The 20,567-nt window shown below is 36.6% G+C and overlaps 1 protein-coding gene and 1 long non-coding RNA gene across 2 annotated transcripts; one reads left to right on the top strand and one right to left on the bottom strand.

Moving 5' to 3' along the window:
• On the bottom strand, window positions 1–4,009 carry LOC148981625 (uncharacterized). Its single transcript, XR_016168167.1, has 3 exons — window positions 3,852–4,009; window positions 3,002–3,121; window positions 1–1,270 (listed from the first exon to the last, which is right to left on the bottom strand). It is a non-coding gene; the product is annotated as an uncharacterized LOC148981625 (long non-coding RNA).
• A 1,717-nt stretch (window positions 4,010–5,726) lies between these two features.
• fkbp6 (FKBP prolyl isomerase 6) lies at window positions 5,727–12,823 on the top strand. The gene is made up of 8 exons (XM_039662383.2): window positions 5,727–5,961; window positions 6,959–7,076; window positions 7,499–7,588; window positions 7,682–7,884; window positions 7,960–8,079; window positions 8,178–8,375; window positions 11,857–11,966; window positions 12,050–12,823. The coding sequence occupies exons 1-8, from the start codon at window positions 5,887–5,889 to the stop codon at window positions 12,126–12,128; spliced, it is 993 nt and encodes a 330-aa protein (XP_039518317.2). The 5' UTR covers window positions 5,727–5,886; the 3' UTR covers window positions 12,129–12,823.
• Window positions 12,824–20,567: the final 7,744 nt, after the last annotated feature.

Raw genomic sequence — 20,567 nt, 5'->3', positions numbered from 1 at the left:
TAGATTTCTCCATTTATTTTCACATTCATCCGAAATTAAATACAGTTTTCAAACCATGATTAAGACAGCGTGATGGTTTCCAACATAAAAAATGTGGTTGTGAAGTTATTTTTATATACAATCTTTAGCCTCAAACAAAGCCTGTCTTTAAGATGAGTAATCATTTGTAATCATAGCAAAAAAACTAAAATGTCTTCTTCGGCTGTATAGAATAAAAAGGAAAGGCTATGTGCACTTGTCTTGACCTCAGAAAATGCCCTTACTTTCAATCACATCTCACATCACCGTGTTTACATAGCAAACAGCAGCACAATTTTCTTGGGGAATGTGTTTTTCTTCATAACCTTTCCTGGCAAGTCATGTTTATATGACAGAACGAACTTAGTGAAAAAAACGTACCCACAACCTAAATTTTCACTCACAACCGGAGTGTTTAAATCGTCTTCTTTATACAAACAATCTTAAAACTAAGGAGCTCATAAAGGGGGAAAAAAATACATTCTCATCGCAAAAGTTTTGCGTTCTCCGAGAAACCATGCGATCGCTCGCAAATAACTCAAAAAACATTTGCAAGAGAATGCAAAAGCATTTAAATAATTTCTTATAATTTAAGGAATAATTCCCTTCAAAATGATAATTGTGTCATCATTTACTTACCCTCAAGTTGTTTAAAACCTGTAGGAATTTCTTTCCTCTGTTGAACACAAAGGAAGATGTTTTGAGGAATGTCGGTAACCAAACAGTTGATGGACCCCATTGACTTCCATATTATTGTTTTTCCGGAAGTCAATGGGATTCATCAACTCTCAGGTTATTGACTTATTTCAAAATATCTTCCTTTGTGTTCAGCAGAAGAAAGAAATTCATACAGGTTTGCAACAACTTGAGGGTGAGTAAATGATGACAGGATTTATTTTGAACTGAACTATTCCTTAAAATATGTTTTAAAACAGAAAATGTATTGTCATGTTAGATCAGATGGCACTTTATAAAATAAAACATGATCATTTATTATCAGAAAACAGTCTAAACAAACAAACAGATCTGTCCCAGCAGTCTTCTGCAGTTGTTGCTATGGAATTTCTGTGGAATTGTGCACTTCTGAGTGACTGTGCCCTTCTGTTTCTTTATTGACAAGCATGGCAACCACAACAGTGAATATAACAACAGCTGAAATCAGTACGGTGGCTACGAGTCCTTTATTAGCCCGCAGATACTCCATCTTCCCATTCCCTTTCTGCTTTGCTGCAGATTCCTTACAAATCTTTTTCTGAAATTGAAATGAAAATAGAACTGGATTTGAAGATTATGAACCTTTAAAGGAGTAGTTCACTTTTGAAAAAAAATTTTGCTAATAATTTACTCACCCCCATGTCATCCAAGATGTCCATGTCTTTCTTTCTTCAGTCGAAAAGAAATTAAGGTTTTTGATGAAAAAAATCCAGGATTTTCTCCACATAATGCACTTCAATGGGAACCAAACAGTTCAAGGTCCAAATGACACTTTCAGCACAAACTGCAAACTGTTCAAAGGGCTTTAAATGATTCCAGACGATGAATAAGGGTCATATTATGTGAAACGATCGCTCATTTAATAAATAAATAACAAAGTTTAAGTTTTATAAGCTCAAATGCTCGCCTTGCTCTGTTCTGTGACACACGTTTGTGACTCTCCTGTTCGAACTCGTTCATCAAAATGGATGAATCTTTTTCCGAGTCAATTGGTTCATTCAACGAACGAAACGAACAAATTGTCTGGGAAAAAGATTCATTCATTTTGATGAACGAGTTCGAACAGGAGAGTCACGAACATTCATCGTAATACAGATCAAGGTGAGCATTTGAGCTTATAAAACTTAAACTCTGTTATTTTTTTTTTAAATGAGCGATCGTCTCGCTTGATAAGACCCTTATTCATCGTCTGGAATCGTTTAAAGCCCTTTGAACAGTTTGCAGTTTGTACTGAAAGTGTCTTTTGGACCTTGAACCGTTTGGTTCCCATTGAAGTGCATTATATGGAGAAAAATCCTGGAATGTTTTCAACAAAAACCTTCATTTCTTTTCGACTGAAGAAAGAAAGACATGGACATTTTGGATGACATGGGGGTGAGTAAATTATCAGCAATAGTTTTTTGAAAAGTGAACTACTCCTTTAGCATAGTGTGTGAAGTGTGTAACGTTATTGGTAACACTTTACAATAAGGTTCATGAGTTAACTACCTTAGCTAACCTGAACTAAGAATGAATCCTTCTACAGCATGTATCATTCTTGTGTTAATTAATAACGTTAACAAAACCAAAAGTTGTATTTGTTAACATTATTTAATGCACTGTGAACTAACATGAAGATCAATGAACAGCTGTATTTTTTATTAAATTACATTAACACAGATGAATAAATACAGTAACAAATGTATTGCTCATTGTTAGTTCAAGTAGTCAATAGATTAACTAATGTTAACTAATGAACTTTAAAGTGTTACCAAAGTTATTCTTAAGTTTCACAGAATACTGTGAGTAATAATGTTTATATGTTCAGTAATATACCTGTCACATCAATAAACACAAAGACTCTTAAAGGGATACTCCACTTTTTTTTTTTTTTTTTGGAAATAGGCTCATTTTACCACTCCCCCAGAATTAAACAGTTGAGTTTTACCATTTTCGAATCCATTCAGCCGATTTTCTGATATTTAAAGAATATCAGTAACCAGACAGTTTCTGATCCCATTGACTTCCATAATAATTCTTCTAAATGTCAGAAAATCGGCTGAATGGATTCGAAAACGGTAAAACTCAACTGTTTAACTCTGGGGGAGTTGTAAAATGAGCCTATTTCCAAAGAAAGTGGAGTATCCCTTTAAAGTTTGGCACAAACCTTTTTTTCAACTCTTTTGACTTAAATAAAAAGACATCCATATGTAATTTTAATATTGTAATAAATATAGCATGATGTGTCAATTCTAGATATGACATTGATCTTGATGTACTGTAGACTCACAGTGGACTGAGGCTTTTCAGCTTTTTGATTGACATTCTTGGGTTTTCCTGCTCCATTTGCATTCTCCAGCATAGTGACTTTCACCTCCTCTGCCTCGCTCTTAGCAGTCTCAATTTTATCCTAAAACAGATGCAAATATTGACAATATTTAGGATGACATGCATTCTGCATTCATGCAACATTCTGTATGAAAGTACTCTGCTTCTCATTTGCTTTAAATACACACAAAACCAAATTGAAATCAGTCATGATTTATTTATGACAGAATTAAGTTGGATAATGCAAAACAAAACAAAAAGAAACATGATAGGAATACGGGATTGGGATTAGCTGTAACCATTAATGACAGAACTATAAGCATGATCCACTAAGTCTCACATTTTGTGTACAGTATATTTTATTTGACCATTTAAACTAACAAAACCTTTTTTTTGTGTAATGTTTTGTTTGAAAACTGTGCTTGTGGCTTGATGAAATGACATCTGTTTTTATATTTTGTATTTATTGCAATGATGTTCATGTTTTAAGTGTGGCTCAAATGTCATTTTAGGGCCACTGTGTTTCCATAAATGGTGTTTATATTTGCTGTCTTACAATAATCTTCCCTGTCAGATGAGAAGTGCATGACTTCACTGCATAACTGTCTGATAAGCTACTGTTTTGGCCTAAAACACAGCCATTGAGTTTAGATCAAGATAAAGTGAAATAAATATATTTTGTTGCATAACATGACATAGTAACCTATTAAAAAGTTATACCGTTTACTGGAATGTTAGACAAGGTTATACCATGGAACAAAGACAACTGTACGCTGAATATTTTTTTTTTGTATTTGCATGCATAAACTCACCATACTGCAGCAATATCGTGCTGGAGCCTGTGTTTGTGCGTGATCCCGAAGAGGCAGAAAGAGTAAGTGAAAACTCAAGCGAAGTAAGAGCAAAGTCTGTTTATGGCACGTCAAGAAGGTGTGTGGATCAAGGCTCCTCCTCACTTAAAGCACTTCCTCCTTTATTTGGTTTAGTGTATCCACTTCAACTTATCACTGCATGGGTGTTTCACTGAAACAGACAGGCCATAAATAATCAGGTCATTTTTAGGAAACATTGCATTCGCGCAGCATTTCATTTGAAAAGGTTCCTGTTGGATTTTCAAGAAGTCAAATGTTCTCACCTCAGGTACAGATAGGCTACAGTTATAGCTATATTAGTCTCAACTCTGACATAGTGTGACCTCTGCCGAGCTAGTTGTCTCGGTGAAAACTATTTCCTTCTTTGAATTGAAAGATCTTTCTCGTCGTAACATGTCCTGTGCCGTGATCAATCCGTTATCATATTCAAATTATTTTGAGGTTGAAGATCAGTGGAAACTAATGGTCTTGATTTGAAAATACCATTACACCACAACAAATCATTCACAGAAAATGTTGGTAACGAAACAAAACGTTAAAAAATTGAACAGTGATTTTTTTCATATAACCATAATATTTTGAATAAACATAAGTATAAAAACTTAAATAAATATAGGAAACTTGCCACTGTTGAATTAATGCGGACAAAAATCTCATCAGAAAGATCAAACCACTATTTTTGAAGAGAAAAAATGTTGCAGCATAATAATTTAACAGATAGCGAAGAACAAAAACTTTCTTTGCTACTGGTCAAATAAAAACACACACAAAAAAAATTTTGTTGTAGTTTTCATTCACTAGCTTCTATAGAAATGTACCCAACTAAAGACATTCCGCTTCTGAGAACCCCAGAAATGTGAAAAGGGTCCAATAGTCATTTCTTGGAATATTGGCATTTATTGGCCTAATTGAATATATGGAATGGAAGTTCAAAGTTCAATATAAAGTAAAAAAAAGTTTGAAACTTTTTAACTGTAGTGTACACAAAATATAAAATATAAAAAAAATATAAACGGTTTTCAACAATGATAAAATAAATGTTTCTTGAGCAACAAGTCAGCATATTAAAATGATTTCTGAAAGATACTGAAGACTGGAGTAATGATGCTGAAATTCAGCAGTGCATCAAAGGAATATGCTACAACATTAGGTTACATTTGTCAATATCTTGTTTGAGCGGCTGTACATTATTAGGCTACATTTTTAAATGAAAGTACACCATGTAATGTTCCTAGACTTCCTAATTTTTCAACTTCCCCATGAATCTAGGCAAAAAAAAAAAAAAAAACAATAAAAAAATAAAAAATAAATAAATTAATAAATTAAACAATGAGTGTATTTACAGGTTTTCTTCCAAATGGTACATTAAGTTACAAAATGATTTGTTACATAAACATGAATTGATCATGCTGACGTGAATGTAGGCCTACTAAAATCTTTTCGATCAATTAATCCAAACAGTCGCAATGTGTCAAGTAATGACATGCGCACACTGCACTGCACAGTTTTACACTGTTAGCACATAACCGTTCTCCTTCCATATGTTGCTTTCGAAAAAATAAAATAAAATAAAATAAAAAGACGGCTATGCAAATGATTAATATTGCTGGAATTTTGGTTCCAGTGGTTAGCGTTTCATTTCATGAGCTTCCCCTGTTTTGGACGTGTTCTTGAGAAAATCCGCCATTCAGCGCATGCGTCCCTATCCATCCTAAAATAGTATGTTGTATGTAAAAGTAGAAAAAGTGTGTCCCAAGTCCCAAATATAGTATGTTGAAAAGAGTAACCGTTTTTATAGATTTGACCTAGGCGTCTTATTGTGGCTTATTTCTCAACAGCAATTACCGGCCGGTATATGAATATGACGGACGCTAGTTGGCGCAAGTGTCATTGGCAGCAGTGACCGATTCAATGAGAGACTCGAGAGAACAATTCACCTGCAGAATTACCGCTCAAAGTTTAAAACAAATGCACAATGTCAACAAACGGCAGGGCGTCGAGAATATTACAGTTTATGGCTCCAAATGAGCGTCGTCAGTTTGGAATCGAGGTAACTGCACATCAGTAAATAAGCTAATTTTCTAATGATGCATTTATTTATTTTATTTTTTACAACAAAACACGCTTGCTAGCAATTCACTTCTCTTTATATGTGCTTAACTTGAGATTTATATTAACGTAAGTTAATATAAGTGTACGGCTAAAATTGCGCAAATTACACATTGTAGAATGCACATAAATGTTAAACAAAGTCAAGAGCTTTTTAACCTCCACGTGTGATGATGACGATGAACTATTTGTGGTGGCCAGGCTTGGAGTTGAGTTGACCTGCAGACGTTGACGCGGTCAGTGTAAGCACAAAAAGTGTTGTGGTACAATAGTAACGTTCATGGTATAATGACGATATCAGACAGTAGTTTGGTTCTGATATAACTCTATAGGCCTACTGGCCTACCCAGGGCCTACCATAATATTCAATTAGCATATTGGTGGGCCATGTAAATGTGCTACTTCAAGAGGCTTCAAAGAGTACCAATGTTTAAACATGGTCCAAAAAACATGGTACCAAGTCCCTGTGCACTGTTGTACTTCTTGGTGTTTATTTGGTAGTGGGAGTTAATGTTAAATTAAATACGTTACTGTTAGCAGGGTTTCATGCCGCCACATTTCGCAAAATATGGCAGCGTATCTAAAATTAACTGTTTTATAAATTGTAAAAAATGTTGCTCAACTCAGATAAATTAGTTTCAACATGAATTAAACAATTTGCTTTATGCACAGCTGCACTACTTCCAGAACTCCAGGCAGCTCCTTTGTTTCCTGTCTACCATTATTGGACAAACTGATTAATTCAGGTGTGCCTGACCTCAGTAGTCACAACAACCATAATCAGACACACCTGGATTTATCAGTTCGTCCAATAATGGAAGACAGGAAACAAGGGAGCTGGCTGAAGTTCACGAAGTAGTGCAGCTGTGCATAAAGCCATATTGTAATACATTTTGTAATAATGTAAATAATCTTTTTTGTTGTTGTTGTTGTCTTAGACTCCTTTCCAGCGTCTGGCAGGGCAAATGCAAGACATATTAGGGGATGGAGGAATTCTCAAAGAGATTGTCCATGCAGGGGAAGGCCCACCCGTACCAATGCATTCATCTGTATCAGGTAAATAGCTGAACTGAACATAGTTTTAATTATTCATAGTTACAGTTTCTCGTAGTCCACTAGTGTGCAGAGATAAATGATTCGTAACATACACTACTGTTCAAAACATTGAGGTCGTAAGATGGTTTAATGTTTTTGAAAGAAGTCTATTGTGCTCACCAAGGCTACATTTATTATTGATTTGGTGCTCAAGAAACATTTTGTTATAACAGTTTAAAACAGTTTTGGTGCTTAATATTTTAGGTAGTAGACATTATGTCATTTTTTTTTATAAATTTAATGCACCCTTGCTAAGTATTAATTTCTTTCAACAAAACAACAACAAAAACTTTTTATTGTTTGTGTTATACTTTCATGTCACGCATTTCCCTTTTTTGCTAGCTTCTCATTCGCTTCTCGACATGAACTCATTTCATCCACAGTTCACTTCTCTGGTTTCATTGAGTACTCTGACGCACCATTTGAGACCACCAACCACCTCAGACATCCACGAATGATGAAGCTTGGTAGAGGTAGGATGACCAATTAGAATGACAATCATTATGATTCTCCTTTATATTGTCTTGTTTGTCTAGTGCTAGACACTCAAACCTCTTTCTCCGTAGATGTTACTTTGTATGGCCTAGAGCTCGGCCTTCTTACTATGAAGAAAGGCGAGTTCTCTCGTTTTCTCTTTAAGCCCAAATATGCCTATGGGGATCTTGGGTGCCCCCCACACATACCTCCATTGGCCACAGTCCTCTATGAGGTGCACGTCCTTGATTTTCTGGACTCGGCGCAAGTGGATGATTTCATGGATTTGACTTTGGTAAGATTAAATGCATTCAGCTTTCTCTTTAATTTTGTTTGTTGTGTCTAAGATTGTGATTTCAACGTTCCCCAGGAAGAGCAGAACACTGTTCCTCTGTCCACCTTGCTGAATGTGCTGGAAACACAGCGGAGCTTTGGCAACCTCTGCTACAATAAGAAGCGCTACGAAGATGCTCGAGAGAGATACAAGCAGGTATTCAGCTTAAATGTGTCATAAAATTAGTAGTTGATTCTAACTATAGACTGAGATATTTTTTTTTCAGTGTAACATACTGTTGTCCCATGGTATAGGCCATGACACTTTTACAGAATCGTGAGCCCATGGATGATGAAGAGAAGCAGCGTCTTGAAGAGATAAAGTTGCTTTTCCTGCTCAACCTCTCACTCACGTACCTTAAACTGGAAAAACCCCAGAAGGCACTTTGCTTTGGCCAGAAAGCACTGGATATCAACCCCCAGAACACTAAAGCTCTCTTCCGCTGCGGCCAGGTTGGGCAATATTTTGACATTTTTACCTCCTTTGTTGAAAATCTGTTCATAATTTTTTTTTAAGCAAAAAGTATATTTCTCTGTAAAATCTGGGGCTGTCAATTAAGCCAAAATTGTCAAATCACATAATTTGCTGATAAATTAATTAGCTGATAACAAATATTAATATTTGCTGAGAAAAGCACCAAAATTAATGGTGTTTTCAGACTTGTAGTTTATTTGTTTTTGTTCTAAAACAGGAACTTAAATTGTTACAATGTTGCATTTTCTCCATCATGGTTCGGTTCACTTTCAAAGCATACCAAATTATGTTAATGCATCAATATCTCAAAAATATCATATCAATTAGAGGGAGAATCAAATTTCACATTATGAATTATGCTACATGATTCGCTAGTCCGTCTGGTCAGATTTCTTCCTTGCCAGAACCAAACTGCTTGAAAGTCAATTGGTGTAATTTTCATTCAGACCAAGACTGCCTCGTTCAGGTGATCTCGGATCGATTATTTTGGTGCAACTCGGAGCACATTTGTTGTGTTCACGTTTGCCGAAACTAGTTTTGCGCGGTATGCCGGAACTGAATATTGCATTATTCAATATTGCATAGCCTTTATTATTGAATAGAATACATTAAGTTTGGAAAGGTGTTTGACGCATGTTTCTTTTTCAAATGCATGATTGCACGTAATAAGTGATTTAAACTTGCAGTGCTTTCCGAGATGGAGGAGCATTTACTACTGATCACAGAGCCCCTCTTCACTAAATGGTGTGCATATAGCTTATTTATTTAATAAAAAAAAATTGAGATTTCATAATCACACTGAGCCAAATCGCGATTTCGGTTATTTATGGCAAAGAATTGACTTGGGTCTTCCTTTAATTCGTCTTTCTTTCGTTCTTAAGGAAGTGCGCAGTTCTTAAAAGAGTAGTTCACTTTTGAAAAAACTTTTGCTAATAATTTACTCACCCCCATGTCATCCAAGATGTCCATATCTTTCTTTCTTCAGTCGAAAAGAAATTAAGGTTTTTGATAAACATTCCAGGATTTTTCTAAATATAATGGACTTCAGTGGGAACCAGACGGTTCAAGTTCCAAAAGAAACTAAGTACAAACTGCAAACTTGTTCAAAGGGCTTTAAACGATTCCAGGCGATGAATAAGGGTCTTATCAAGCGAAACGATCGCTCGTTTTATAAATAAATAACAAAGTTTAAGTTTTATAAGCTCAAACGCTCGCCTTGCTCTGTTCTGTAATGCACTCCTGTTCGAACTCGTTCATCAAAATGAACAAATCTTTTTCAGGGTCATTTGGTTAATTCGGCGAAAGAAACGAACGAATTGATTCGGAAAAAGATTTGTTCATTTTGTTGAACGAGTTCGAACAGGAGAGTCACGAACGTGCACCACAGAACAGAGCAAGGCGAGCGTTTTTGCAGAGTTTAGCATTGTGGTCAATTACAGACATATCTGTTGAGCATGTGAGCTTAATGGCCAATCAGATGTGTTTAAGTTGCTTCGAATCCACTCAACAAGAAGTTTATTTAGAGCGAGCTCATAGATTTTAGCTAAAGCACGTTGATTGGTTTATGAATCCTCTCATTATATAAAAACAACACAATGTAGAGAGATTAGTTGTGCAGTGTTTCATTAATTATAACAGGAGTTTGCACTGAGCTTTAGTTATTATAATGGGAGCGCTCTTTGCTTTTTTTTTGTATGTAAAATACATTTGTGATCCGGTGGGGATTTTGATCACCATATGAGGCAGAAATATATTAATGGGATGCCAAAGGATACTTATGCGAACCATTGCGATAATAAATGCTTATAGAAAATACCAGAGACGGCTTGAAGAACTTATCATATATCATTAAAATTGTGTATTTTTGTTTCATGTTGTTTCTTTCTCCTCCCTGCTTCCTTTGTTGATACCGGACTGATGTATCCGCATATGTCATAAATGACATATACTGTGTGTGTGAGCTCCCTCTGTTGCTTTGACTGAAAGGATAACAGCATAGTGAGACAGGAGAGAATGCTCAAACCAACTCAGATTGCATAATTTCACGGAATATTAATAGAAAACTCTTTCCATAGAAATGTGACGTAAAAATTTATTTTATTAACATTTTTCAAAACGTGTAAGCCTTTGAACTTAGTAAATGGAAGCAGGTGCAACTGAATAGGTGTTCTCTTATGTAACACAAATTATACAAATTAATAAATTGTCACTGTATAATTTTTTTCTTTTTAAATTGTAATGATTGGTTAAATATTGATGCTGGAATCTTAAAGGGACACCAGGCAGGAATCCTGTAGAGTACTTGTTTTTAACGTTACTGTCGTAAATACCAGTCATGCAGAGCGTGACGTGTTACATACAGTAGTATACAATAGTACATTGTGTTTAATTTGTCGTTTAATGAGATCTAATATTGTTAGTGGTGAGAATTTTCACGTGATTAAATGCATAAATCCGACAATTATCCCCATGAACTTTAATGGTCGAGAGGCAGAATTTTGCCATGTGTGTCACAGGTTCTGGGTTCTAATCCCTACTAGTAGTATAGTTTATTTTCCTCATCAAAACCGATTCTTTATTAGTGGCTGTATTTCAAGCAGGGACATATTTTTTGTGCATTGGGTTTTGTGATTTCACCGTAACAAGTCTCTCTGTCCCTGCAATGGATTGAAGCTCGCGTCAATTTGAAGATTGTGCAAATTGAATCCACTGAAACTGATCGCAGCGGCAATGAGCGCTTTGTCAAGTTTTTTCAACCATTCAACCTGAAAGAAGTCTGAAGCTGTTAAATAACTCTGAAGCTGTTAAATTAAGCTAAAACAACTGCATAGTGTTCCTTTAAGTATTTAAGTAAAGATCAGAGTAAGTGTGCTGATTGTCTGAAGCCCATATAGAATCACACCAATCCATTGTGCTCTTACGTCATCATATTATATTAGCACACATTTTCAGATTTTATTGTGTGAAATGATTTCCAGGTGGTGGCGTAGAGTGAAGCTCAACTCTAGTCTACATTGATGGGCGGAGTAGTGGGAGTGGCCTGCGGAGTTCAGCATTGCAATGCACTATGGGGATTGTTGTCTACAATCCATAAGCACTTAAAATTCATTTTCTGCCTTTTATCGGCCAAGAAGGACCCAAATTAGAAAATTATGATACTATTCTACTACATATATGAACCACTTTTAATATATATTCATTTCTCCACCGGTGGAATCACCCTTTATGTGTAGAGGTGGGGAGGCGCAGTCCAAACGCCCCTGCAAGAAAGACAGAATAAATGGATACAGGCAGTTTACAGGATAATATATTCTGTGAGCTGCTGAATACTTCAGCTTATGGAAAGAATCTTCCAATTAGGTTTTCATAGTTGTGGCTTTTTATTTGTGTTCAGTTTGCCAATCAAGGCCATATGGTTGTATTGATATGATATTTAGATCTTTCTTTCTTTTTTTTTAGGCTTGTTTGGACATGAAAGACTATGAGAAAGCACAAGATTACCTCACACTTGCTCAGGCGAACAAGCCATTTGATCCTGACATCAACAGCTTGTTGAAAAAGCTCGCTCTGTAAGTATTCATTGTAATATTTTTGTCAAGTCTTCTTGCAAGTGTGAATGTGAAAGCTAAACTAATCAACTGATCTTTTACAGGTGCTACAAGGACTATTTAGACAAAGAGAGAGATATGTGCACCAAGATGTTCTCAGGTTTGAAGAGAAGAGAAAATTGAAGCTGTGTCCATGGTTGAGGTATTCACCATTTTTCAAACCCTCCAGATTGACCACAAGTGGGCAGTATAAACCAAACAAATTGTAATTTTGGTTTGAGTGGCATCAAATGTTGTCATACTTTTAATTGATTATAGTTTGGTTTTATTTTGTGGTTTGTTTGCTTTTTTTGCCAGCAAAATATATACATTTTTCGCCTCTGCATTATATTCCGTATGTTATTTTAAGATAAGCTTTACTATAACAAACAGTCAAGCTTTTGCAGAATTATGTTCAGTATTATGTTCAAAACTCTACATGGAGCATTAGGATGTTTTCCAGGTGCACTGTTTGAAGTTTCAGAAGTCATACAGAGTCTTTAATTTTTTAACCTATTTGTCATGCTCTTCATTTTATTCTATTTTTTTTGTAGGCCAAACAAAGTCTCTGCCTGATTTTGGTTTATTTATTTACTTTTTACTTTTTACTCACACTAATTCCACTGTCATCACCACTGTGACGACTATTTTGTGTGTCACAAGTTTTGAAGTTAACATATAAACAATAAGATGTTCCACTTTGCTCAGTGTTTTGGATTTTCCTTAGATTTATATAGAAATTAATTATATCGTATAAGATTAAAGATACAAATACATTTTGTTTACTTCACAAAAAATGTCTGGAATACTGTATATATTAAATCTATTCTCATAAAGTCCTTCGAGTCTAGTCTTTTCTACGCTAACAGAAATTCCTGCAACAGCCCTAAAAACGTATTTGGACGCTTATCGCTCACTTAAAATTTAATTTCCTCATCACAAAATATGAAACCATGTCTACCAAAAAAATAAAATGCTTCACTAGTTCCACTCACATAACTCTTATGAACCGTTTCTGTGCCTAGATGTGCTATGCAAACATGGTTAACCTTAAAACAAGCAATAGCTCTGTAAAACCTTGGACTACAGATAAAGACATTGCTAAGTTTGGTTTCTCCTCCTTTGGTAACTTTAGTTCAGTGCAGTTCCTCCTTTGTTTTTTGTTCTCTTCTGCTGACATTTACCAGATGTGAAAATGTAATTATGAGTACAAAGTGAAGTTTATTATTCTTGACCCACACCTCTATGTCCAGGTTTTAGGGGGTTTCTCCTGTAGTGAGCTCTTGGTGCTTGACAGTAAGTGCGTTTTTTATTTAAAACCAGAGCTTTTCAGAGATTTCTGTACAACATGTACAATGCTCTCTAGATGTCTAGAATCCTGTCAATATTTGAGTAAAATAATAGTTCACAAAAAGTAAAATAATATAACATTTTAATTATAATTGTCAAGGATAATCATTTATTCAACTTCATGTCATTCCAAACCTTAATGCATTTGGACCCCCATGTTTGTTTCCCAAAGAAGAAAGTTATAAAGATTTAGAAAAACATAAACATTTCTTAAAATGAGTAAAATTACTTATTTTGTGTGCATGTCTCATATAAAAGAAAGTGTCTATAAAATTTTACATTAACATAATTTGGTCAGAATATATACCATTGAATGGCTATCAAAGGAGAAACAGGCTTTTTGTATAAATGACACCATAAGCCCTTGATAACTGCCTCCAAGTCCTCACTTTTGCGACATGACGCCGCTTTGTCGGGTTGAAGCCTGTGGCTTGTAGTGTGTTTTTGAGCACCCTTGTGAAACTTAAAATGACAAAAGAGACATACATTATTGTGGATATATGCATGTTGTGGCCACTGTAAAGTCTTCTAGATAGAATCCTAGTTTCTTGTTAGTATAGCATTCAACTTTAATGCTCTGCCATTATGCTTTAAGCTTGACGTCAACTATAGTCGCTGATCATGGCCTATAGAGGGCACAACAGGATATTTGAAGTCCACTTTTACGCTCCTTTTCTCGATTTATTTGTCAGTTAAAATGACAAAATAGTCTACTCTGAGAGCGCTCCACAATATTTTTTTGAGTATACCATCTGTATCCTCAACATTGATGGGGTGGATGCATGTTTTAAAGGTGCCAAGTGTAAGAATTGAGGTTAAAATATCCAAAAAAATGAGCTACACTCATCAAAATAATGAGATGAAATAAGGTTGATGATGTCATTAAAAAAATGACAAGTTATAGTGCTGCCGAGATATTAGCCTGAATTAGCGTGCTAAATTACTAGCCCCGGCCCGGCAGGTGTCATAATACCAGTTTCGGCCATGGGAGGCGGTATGCGGACGGGCAATATAACATTCTTTTACCATTACCTAGTAGAGATGATCGGTTCACGTATGCTGGGGATCTGTCGTGTAACATTTACAAGCTCCACAATGGTATTGTTTGAATTGCGTAATAAAATTGACAGAATCTTAGAGCTGAGATTTTTTTTATATATCAAAACTAACCTGCTCTGTCTTGTCTGTCAGTCTCCGTGTCCTTTTCTGTGCGTGACAAAATTGATGTGTGGCGTGAGTGCAACTCCGATACAGTTTCAATTATTTACAGCAATAAGACTAGACTTACAAGTTATAGTGTTATGAACTTTTTTCTTCTAAAGTGTTTGAAAACTCTGAAGCGAAGAACAGGAGACTAGAGTGTCTGTTCTTTATTGCTGTTGCATTGCTGTAGTCTGCTTCGTCCAAAAATCTTAGCCAATCTGACTAAACTAAAATACAGACTGTTAATATACCTTACAAGGGGGAGGAGTTACATAAAGGTGTAGACACACTGAAACAAAGCATGTAAATGAAGCACAGGATTCAAATCGTTGCCGCAAATTCCCCAGCCCTGATCTCATCAGCATGAAAGTGTCATGTATAGATGGTAATCCAATCAGCATTATTGTATCAAAACAAAATAACAAACAGTGCTCCGTCGGAAGGATCGTTTTCACAATCCAGCTGGAAACACTCTAACTCACCAGAGCTCTCATTTATAAAGGAAACCATTCACAAAAACATACACACATACAACCCATACTCACCAACGTTTCCTACCCCAATAGGATCTCGGACGAGACTCCCAATTTATGTTACGGCCAGCTTGTTTCGACCGTACATAAAGAGATACAAGTACAACAAAATAACTTGCAAGTTTTTATTTGTCCTCAAAAATCACAATTAACTGAATATAACAAAGTCTAGGGTTTCAAATCAAAAGGGGAAAAATCATAATCCGGTTGGGGAGTAAAAGAAGGTTGGTATGGGCTGTAAATCAAAAGGTTCAAATGACTTCGCCAGAGGCTGTCAGTCCAATGGACGAAGTGAAGAGGAGATGTTTGATCCAAGGTTTTATCCTCTTCACAATTGAAGATAATCAGGTAGCAGGTGTGCGTAATCTCCCACGCTCTCTGAACAACTACGCCACCAGCAGGCGAGCAAGCAGAACGCAGGGTCGTAACACCCATACCTTCACATTATCATAGAGCTTAATGGCCAGGCAGTGCATAAGAACAAAAGATGACCGTCTCAGTGCTCTGATCAATTTAACTTACAATCGAGAGATCAGGACAGACATGAACAGGCAGGTTTGTGACATAATTTACCTTAGTTACAAAATTCACACTAATAAACGCCCTCAGTTTATATAGTATTGGAAATCTAATTGAAACATTTTAATACATTTGTAACACTACATTAGTCATCACATTTTTTTCTTCAAGAATGTTCATAACTGTTTTAAGTCAGTTACATGTAGATTGGTCTAATTTGATACTAAAACGTAAGACTGAATGCCTATTGACAAACCGCTTGGTCATACACATTATAAACATAATGCTTATGCAAAGTGGTCCATTAATTCAATCTCAGACTGATTTATTTGCAGAAGTTATCACTCCACTTCCTACAGGACTAATGAATGACACTTTTATATTGCTGAACCAATGTGTTTTTTTGATGATGAAGTTACTAGGTTACTGTTTTGGAAAACCGTTGCAACTTGTTTATTTCTTCAATGATTGCACTATGGTAGTTATGTAGCTATAACTATACCCCCCCCCCCCCCAAACCCCGCCTCCCCGTGTTATTCAATGGGACCCTACCTTATTTTAACGAGGTACTGCAATCAGCAGACATCATTGGAGAAGAACCAAGGGGGTAATCCAGCTGCCATCTTGTAGCAGAACTTCACTTGCGTTAGCATTCCCATTGACTCCCATTCATTTTGGCGTCACTTTGACAGCGAATAACTTTACATCTGAGGCGTTTGAAGACCCCATTTGTCCTTTATTTGTTTCTAAAGAAACACAACAATGTATAAAATGCTCCATTACCTTGTAGCTTATGTTATGGCCCCGTAGAAGCAGTTTTAGTGAAAGTAGGCTAACGATTGCGTCATACCTACGCGACTCTCTGTCGCACAGTAGAGAGATTACCGTATGGACAGGAGAAGAAGCTTGCGCTTAATCGGGGAAATATGGAGGCAAAATGACAAAATAATTAATCAGAATACCTAGCAGAATTGTCCCCTCCTAGCTTATGGACAGCTCCTATTCACACCCTCCGCCTCTGCATGTTTCGGAAAGGAATGATTTAAATTTCTCATGCCACAGCATTAGAAGACAGACGGGTTGCTCTCGTCACATCTACGTAGTCAAGCTCTGTTTGAGTCTGCGCGTCATGGACGGAAGTGCTAAAAAATCGCCAAAAACGGGCTTCAATCGTGTCAATGGAGTTCCAATGAGATCGTTCTGTCCATTTCTTTTACTGTCTATGAGAAGAACGGAGCAGACAGAGGCCACTGTGCTTGCATTTGATTCAGTGAGAATGAGGGCGCGGCTTTGATTTTGCGGCTTTACTTCCTGCAGACGACTGCGCATATCTGTTCCCAAAAACGCAAGTGCGCAGACTCAAATTCCAAGATGTCAGCACCATATCGGGACATTGGTGACTTCAGTTCTCTCTGATGGAAAAGAGCGAAGGGGCGTCGTCCATGTTTTTTTATAGTCTATGAGCTATGTATCTGGGAAACACACCTGAGAAAATAACTAAATCGTGTTTTTTTTTTTTTTTTTTTTTTTTTTTTTTTTATAATGTGTTGTGAACTAATGAATTGTGAACAATAAGACCTGTACCTTAAGAAACTTAAATACAATTTGAAATTAAAGGTAAAATATGCTATTTCAGCTCTAAACAAAATTGCAGGAATAATGCTTGTTTTCACATCTTACCGCTTCTGCCCCATCCATTGTTTAGGAAAGCAAAATCCCATTCACTATATGCTGAAAAATCAATGTGCGATTTTTCCAAGTAGGTCATGTTCCTGGATCAACATCTTTGTTGGGATGGGATTACTGGGTTATTAATGAACAAGGATGAGGATCCAGGAACACGTCCTTTGTATACAGGCTTATGCGTGCAAACACGAAACAGATTCAGATCTCCAAAATGAGCTGATACCAGTCGACACAAAGACCCCATTATCTATTCCAGTCCATACATGTTTGGAGAGGCGCTTGTGTGTGTGTGTTCATTATGATGAGGATCCGAAGGATGAGCTGCCCTGATAAGATGTTCTGTTGGCCACCCATCACTGTAGATACTATCACAGTAAGAATTCCATTGACAAAGGTTGATGTTGGAAGCAGGAATGTATCTCAAATGCACAACAATAATGTCTCCAATAATAAGATTACATACATGTTAGCATCATGGCAATGGGTCTTTCACAGTCATTCAAGTGATGATTGCATTCATGTCCAACAGATCCTCAGATTATCACTCGTGAAGTTCTTCCCAGTTAAGGAGCACTTGAGCAGCTGTTATATGTTGTCCAATCTGGCAGTCGTGCAGACATGTCTGGCCTCTGTCTGAAAGGCCACAGTAAAAAAAAGCATCCAGGACCGGTGCTCAAGTCAGTGGTCAAGTGTCAGTCGAGTCCGGGAGGAATACTGTATGTCAGTAAAGATAACTGAGTCTTGCTTTACATATTTTCACTCCCTGCACTTTAAAAAACTGTTTGACGTTTTTTGAGAAAAAGACTGTAAAAAGCCATGCTAAAGTAAAAAATGCTAAAGTAAAAGTAAAAAAATTTGGTTAGGTTATTAAATTGTGAATTCATCAATTACAACTGTTTTCTTTCACCCCTACACTGTAAAAAAAGGTTTATACAGGAAAAGACTGTATAATACTGCAGTTAAACCTGTTAATTGGTATGTTACTTCACCGTATGCTGTGGGAAATCGTGAATGTGGTTCAATAATGCATTATATGACATTTTACATTTTACATGATTTTACATGACCTGTTTGGCACTGGTGAATAGCGCCCTATGTTCTGTGGCGGGTGCCTGTTAGTTTTGGACTTGTTCATGGGTGAATTCTGGGGGGGCCTGTGTGGTGACCCACAAATAGCACTGAGAGACATTCACTAATTCACCTAGGGAATATACCTTTAAGAGATGGGGAAGTAGTTAGTGGTTCCGGGGTAATGTTGTTGTGTGGATTTCACGGTGTTGAGTTCTGTATTATTGAAGTGGAGAGTAAAGCTGACTCGACGCATTCCCGTCTCTCGTCTACTCCTTTTTGCACTCCACAGTTTTATAAAATACAGATTGCTTCAAAGTAGCTTTACAGTCATAAACAGGAAAATAATGACTCGATGTAAATAGACTTCAATTCTGCTCTAAAAAGACAATCATATGGTTTGATTCAATTTGATCATATGGTTTATGTCAAGATGTCATAACATCTTAAACAATGTCATATTTGCATTAAAAATGTCATTATTGAGCGAAAGATACTTAATGACAAGGCTGCATAACAAGTCTGATTGTGGAGTTGAAGCTGACCATAGTGTCTGTGCAGAGGACTTGTTTGGTTCTCATGGTCTTCACTGAGGATCTGTCTACTTGACGACGCCTTCGCAGGGAGGTCTGTCTCTGGGGCTCGTTTAGTTAGTTGTTGATTGAAGCAGAAAAAACTGAATTTGGCTATATTAGTGTAACGGAGGTCAGCTTGTAAGAGATTTGCGGGTAAACCTCACTCCTCTGATCTCAAGAGGCGCCCTAGCAATTGATCCTAGAGACTGCGGCCTTTAGCATCCTTGTTAGCACGCCCGCCTCCAATGCCAATAACGCCCGCTTGAATCCCGCTTTGTGCAAGTAGGACCGGAGGGGTTACATTGGTGCCGTAACCCGCATGGGAGTGAGATTTAGGGGGATGAGTGTAACGGAGGCCAGCTAGTAAGAGCTATGCGGGTAAACTCACTCCCTTGTTCTCAAGAGGCACATTACTGCTCCAAAGCAGTATGGATTTAGTGATCGAAGGTTTAGGTGTAGAATAGCATAGCATACTTTTTTCTATTTCTGCCATATATAGATATGACTAGCATTCAATTCTAAACATCTCAATTGTTCCATGTATGTGGCAAATTACAAAAATTGCGTATGCACTTCATATGCTATATGCTGGAGATATAATTAACAATAATATGTTAGTGTTCCAAATGTATAGCCCATGTTTCCATTCTGGCTATTTTCTTTTTGACTTGATGGTCCCTTGTCCTTAGTTATAGAATAGGTTACTGTGGGTATTCCTTCTTCCCCCTTTTCTTGAGTGTGACTGCCAAAAAGTATGCAATATACAAACAGTACTGTTTTTGTTGTTAAGCTTCATGCTAAAGAACTTACTTTTTTAAGTGTACCTCAGCTACTCTGTAATTAGTTACAGATCTCACTGCCCTTGCCAATGTTTTAATTCAAGTATGTTTCATATTGGCCTATTTGTTTAAAATGAGTTATTGCACAATTAAAAACATTTTTAATCTTGGTTGATAATATTTCAAGAGGCTGGAATGTTTTGGGTTATCAGGTCATGCTGGGAAGCTGTGTTGGGCTCCATTTAGTACTAAACAGCAAGACTAGTTGGGCACACTGGGGCACTGTTTGTCCTGGCTCAGGGCTGAGGAGGTGGCACGATGCCCCATGGTTGCTATACAGACAAGTTGGTGCTCTTGGATTCTGAATATTATAAGGTACTGTATGAGTGATGGTTTTAGCTATTTACACTTAATTTAATAGCACTGCTAAAGAACAACACAACACATTTGATTTCCCTCTTATTTAAATAAAACTTGAAGACTGTAGATGCATAGATATCGGGCTATATGTCATAATGTATAAGTTATTTTTGTGTGCTCTGTATAGTTTCATACAATAGCCTTTGTATCAAATGTGAGTTGGCCAGCAAAATAATTTGGCAAAACTATGCTGTTTGCCATCCTGCATAGTTTTAACAGGCCAGTAGAGACTAATATCTGTTGCCTCCAAATGGACATGTCATACTGCAAAACACTAGTTTACTCAAAGTTGCTGCGCCTCAGGTCAATTTCCTTAATTTTGCTCATTTTGTGCTCTCCATTTCACATCAATGTTATTATTGGTCCTTGGAGTTCACGACAAGCATCGCTTAAAAATAGATTTTGGCTTTGTTTCGATTATAGAATATACTTGGCTTCTAATGAATATAT

This window comes from Pimephales promelas, chromosome 4 (genome assembly GCF_988280905.1).
Source record: "Pimephales promelas chromosome 4, fPimPro1.hap1.1, whole genome shotgun sequence".
Taxonomy (NCBI): domain Eukaryota; kingdom Metazoa; phylum Chordata; class Actinopteri; order Cypriniformes; family Leuciscidae; genus Pimephales; species Pimephales promelas.
Note: the sequence above shows the minus strand (reverse complement) of the source record. Positions and strands in the feature narration are given on the sequence as shown.

Bases quoted from the DNA above. Each gene is read 5' to 3' on its own strand.
- fkbp6 (XM_039662383.2), top strand. From the start codon at position 5,887: ATGTCAACAAACGGCAGGGCGTCGAGAATATTACAGTTTATGGCTCCA. The intron at 7,077-7,498 runs GTAAATAGCTGA...TTTCATCCACAG, and splicing joins AATGCATTCATCTGTATCAG to TTCACTTCTCTGGTTTCATT. The intron at 8,080-8,177 runs GTATTCAGCTTA...CCCATGGTATAG, and splicing joins CTCGAGAGAGATACAAGCAG to GCCATGACACTTTTACAGAA.